Source organism: Babylonia areolata, chromosome 10 (assembly GCF_041734735.1).
Source record: "Babylonia areolata isolate BAREFJ2019XMU chromosome 10, ASM4173473v1, whole genome shotgun sequence".
Classification (NCBI taxonomy): Eukaryota; Metazoa; Mollusca; class Gastropoda; order Neogastropoda; family Buccinidae; genus Babylonia; species Babylonia areolata.
The window spans coordinates 6085735-6090734 of record NC_134885.1 but is presented as its reverse complement, the minus strand read 5'-3'; the positions used below and the strand labels follow the sequence as shown (position 1 = coordinate 6090734).

Below are 5000 nucleotides of genomic sequence, written 5' to 3'. Positions count from 1 at the left end.
TTCTCATTATTATCATGTAAACTGGTTGACACTTTACAGGTCAGCGAAGATTACGATAAAGTGGACAGCGGTGAAGCAAAACTAAGACTGAGGATCAGGAACTTCACTGCCATTGAAACCTACAGGTATAACTTCGTCTGTGATGTGGAAGGCTACCCGTCAGAATTGGATGTGACCAGAAAGACCTACAGTCTCATTATGCAGAAGAATGGTAAGTTGTATATACCTTGCAGTCCTTCTCTGTGTGTGTGTGTGTGTGTGTGTGTGTGTGTGTGTGTGTGTGTGTGTGAGAGAGAGAGAGAGAGAGAGAGGATGCGAATGTGAATGCAAATGCGAATGGTTTATTCATTAACTGGCCATAGCCCCCTCATGAAGGGGTGTACATGGACATACGAACAAATCACAAACATATCAAATGTCATACTTAATTATATATCAATGGTCATGTCAAAAAAATAAATCATCAAGACAACACATTACCAAGAGGGAGAAAGAGAGAGAGAGAGTCATAGTAAAAGTCAAAGTCAGTCAAATTCAAGCGCTTTGTGAATCGATCCCCTCAGACGATCGTAAATACACCGAAGTGATGTAAACTCAGATCTCGTTCATTTTTATCGGTTAGCATTATGGAGCTCTTTCACGACGATGTCTTTCCTGGGGTATGTTCACGACATTGTGTTTCCTGAAGGGTGTTCATGACATTGTCTTTCCTGAAGGGTGTTCTTGACATTGTCTTTCCTGAAGGGCGTTCTTGACATGGTCTTTCCTGAAGGGTGTTCTTGACATTGTCTTTCATGAAGGGTGTTCATGACATTGTCTTTCCTGAAGGGTGTTCTTGATATTGTCTTTCCTGAAGGGTGTTCATGACATTGTCTTTCCTGAAGGGCGTTCTTGACATTGTCTTTCCTGAAGGGTGTTCTTGACATTGTCTTTCCTGAAGGGTGTTCATGACATTGTCTTTCCTGAAGGGCGTTCTTGACATTGTCTTTCCTGAAGGGCGTTCTTGACATTGTCTTTCCTGAACCTGTCTCGTGGCATTCTTTTTCCTGGAGCTATTTCATGACCTTGTCTTTCCTGAAGGGTGTTCTTGGCATTGTCTTTCCTGAACCTGTCTCGTGGAATTCTTTTTCCTGGAGCTATTTCATGACCTTGTCTTTCCTGAAGGGTGTTCTTGGCATTGTCTTTCCTGAACCTGTCTCGTGGAATTCTTTTTCCTGGAGCTATTTCATGACATTGTCTTTCCTGAAGGGTGTTCATGACATTGTCTTTCCTGAACCTGTCTCGTGGCATTGTCTTTTTCCTGGAGCTATTTCATGACATTGTCTTTCCTGAAGGGTGTTCATGACATTGTCTTTCCTGAACCTGTCTCGTGGCATTGTCTTTTTCCTGGAGCTATTTCATGACATTGTCTTTCCTGAAGGGTGTTCATGACATTGTCTTTCCTGAACCTGTCTCGTGGCATTCTTTTTCCTGGAGCTATTTCATGACATTGTCTTTCCTGTAAAATGTTCGTGACATTGTCTTTCCTGAACCTGTCTCGTGGCATTGTCTTTTTCCTGGAGCTATTTCATGACATTGTCTTTCCTGTAAAATGTTCGTGACATTGTCTTTCCTGACGCGCTTTCATGACACTGTCTTTCCTGGACCTGGGTTAATTAATTAATTGACTCATTGATTGATTAATTGATGCATTGATTGATTCATTCATTAATCAAGCAAGCAAACAAGCGAGCAATAATCCCACCAATCAATGTTTTCAGCCTTGCCAACAACAGCAGCGCCAGCAACAACAACAACACCAACAACAACACCAACGACAACAACAACAACAACACCAACGACAACAACAACGACAACCACAGTGCCACAACCGACCTCACCCACAGACAAAGTGCTTCAGAGGTGGTCCAGTCAGGTGGGGACACTGCTGGATGGATGGAGGGTGGAGGGCACTGTTGGATGGATGGATGGATGGATGTCAGGTGGGGGTACTGTTGGCAGGATGGATGGATGGATGGATGGATGTCAGGTGGGGGGTACTGTTGGATGGATGGAGGGTGGGGGCACTGTTGGATGGAGGGAGGGAGGGTGGGGGGCACTGTTGGATGGACGGATGGATGGATGGATGTCAGGTGGGGACACTGCTGGATGGATGGAGGGTGGGGGCACTGTTGGATGGATGGATGGATGGATGTCACGTGGGGGACACTGTTGGATGGATGGAGGGTGGGGGCACTGCTGGATGGATGGATGGATGGATGGGTGTCAGGTGGGGGGCACTGTTGGATGGATGGATGGATGGGTGTCAGGTGGGGGGCACTGTTGGATGGATGGATGGATGGATGGGTGTCAGGTGGGGGGCACTGTTGGATGGATGGATGGGTGTCAGGTGGGGGGCACTGTTGGATGGATGGATGGGTGTCAGGTGGGGGGCACTGTTGGATGGATGGATGGATGTCAGGTGGGGGGCACTGTTGGATGGAGGGAGGGAGGGTGGGGGGCACTGTTGGATGGATGGATGGATGGATGGATGTCAGGTGGGGACACTGCTGGATGGATGGATTGATGGATGGATGTCAGGTGGGGCACTGTTGGATGGATGGATGGATGGATGGAGGGTGGGGGCACTGATGGATGGATGGAGGGTGGGGGCACTGTTGGATGGAGGGAGGGAGGGGGCACTGTTGGATGGATGGATGAATGGATGGACGGATGTCAGGTTGGGGCACTGTTGGATGGATGGATGGATGTCAGGTGGGAGACTGTTGGATGGATGGATGGATGGATGGATGGACGGATGTCAGGTGGGGCACTGTTGGATGGATGGATGGATGTCAGGTGGGGGGTACTGTTGGATGGATGGATGGATGGATGGACGGATGTCAGGTGGGAGACTGTTGGATGGATGGATGGACGGATGTCAGGTGGGGCACTGTTGGATGGGTGGATGGATGTCAGGTGGGGGTACTGTTGGATGGATGGATGGATGTCAGGTGGGGGTACTGTTGGATGGATGGATGGATGGATGTCAGGTGGGGCACTGTTGGATGGATGGATGGATGTCAGGTGGGGCACTGTTGGATGGATGGATGGATGTCAGGTGGGGTACTGTTGGATGGATGGATGGAGGGTGGGGGGTACTGTTGGATGGATGGATTGATAGATGGATGTCAGGTGGGGGCACTGTTGGATGGATGGGTGGATGGACGAATGGTGATAATGATGAAGATGGTGGTGGTGACGGTGGTAGTGGTGATGGTGATGAAGATGAAGATGATGATGATGATAATGTAGTGGTGGTGGTGGTGGTGATGATGGTGGTGGTTACGATGATGATGATGATGATTGTTATGATGATGCTGTGATTATGGTGGTGGTTGTGATGATGATGATGATGGTGGTGGTGGTGGTGATGATGATGGTTACGATTATGCTGTGATGGTGATGATGATGATGATGATGATGATGATGATGGTTATGATGTTGTGATGATGGTGGTGATAGGGGTGGTGATGGCATTGTGGTGGTGATGATGGTAGTGATTTACCTACTGATAGTGGATGGCCAAGGTCAAATGATTGTTATATATGTTATACTTCATGCCTGCATTGCAATATACACGAAATATACCGTGACATTCGCTCCAGGAATTTCGGTTGCTAAAATTGGACATTACCTAGATAGATAGATAGATAGGTAGATAGATAGATAGATAGATAGATAGATAGATAGATAGATCTCTGTGTGTGTGTGTGTGTGTGGATAGATAGATATCTGTGTGTGTGTGTGTGTGTGTGTGTGTGTGTGTGTGTGTAATTATGACTCAATAAATCTGTCACTCGTTAAACAAGGTTTTTTTTGTTTTTTGTTGTTGTTTTTTGTATGGTAGAAGAAATGGTGTGTGTGTGTGTGTGTGTGTGTGTGTGGTTCAACTTGACAAGTCTTTGTCACTCGTGAAACAATGAAATGTATGTATATTTTCAATGCTGTCTGGCAGAAGAAAAGGCGGAGGAGGGAGGCATATCCAAAATAGGTCTCTACGTCGTTGTTGCCATTTCCTGTCTTCTGATTATCGTCATCGTCCTTTTCATCATCTGCTTCGTCAGAGGTGAGACGTAGCTTGAAGTCATCGGCAGACTTGCTATGGACCTGTGTGGTGGAATGGGTTATGAATAACAAAATCACACACACACACACACACACACACACACACACACACACAGATATATATATATGTGTGTGTGTGTCTGTGTGTGTGTCTGTGTGTGTGTGTATAAACCGTACATCGCTTTGACAATGAAAAACTAGATGAGCAAAATCAAGAACATAGGAACTGTCTGAAACTAATCAGTCTGGCGGAATAATAGCGCGCTTCAGCGCATAGACCTATGCATTTTGACAGACAGACAACACTGACACAAACACACTGCCGTGACACTATGATAAATATGCCGCAATGCGCTCACTACGCAGGTACTACGCCGGCGCGCGTGCACGCACACACACACACACACACACACACACACACACACACACACACACACACGTATGAATAACATTTCAGGCTACATATCTGTAGGGTTTGTTTGTTTGTTTATTTTTTTTAATGTATATTTGAAGGTCTGGAAAAACCGGCCGGTGCCACATTAGTCTTTTTTTTTTCCTGTTTGTCATGTTCTTGTTCCCTTGTTGTTGAATGACTGGATTTCAAAAGCTGCAGAACATATGACGACACTTTTTGTACAGTAATAGTTTGTTTTCTGTCATAGACCAGAAGTGTAAGGGGTTAGCATTGCTCCTACATTTTTCGATTAAAAAAATTCAGGTTTTTTTTTATCACAATAATGGAAAGACTTCGGCATGCTTATATAGTATTAGTATTTGCATTAGTAAGCAAATACTACTTCTGCCAATGTCCATATAATTATCTGTTTATGTATTATGCTGTCTGTTTATTCTGTTCCGTCAGTCGCCCTCCCGACTATAATAGAGAGAGAGGC

At 45.7% G+C, this 5000-nt stretch overlaps 1 protein-coding gene across 1 annotated transcript in view; it reads left to right on the top strand.

Moving 5' to 3' along the window:
* Positions 1-5000, top strand: part of LOC143286650 (uncharacterized) — an 18606-nt gene that overhangs the window by 3469 nt on the left and 10137 nt on the right. The window contains exons 2-4 of the mRNA XM_076594288.1: positions 40-158; positions 1761-1915; positions 3998-4108. Coding sequence (XP_076450403.1) covers positions 40-158; positions 1761-1915; positions 3998-4108 — 385 coding nt within the window. The remainder of the gene's footprint in view (positions 1-39; positions 159-1760; positions 1916-3997; positions 4109-5000) is intronic.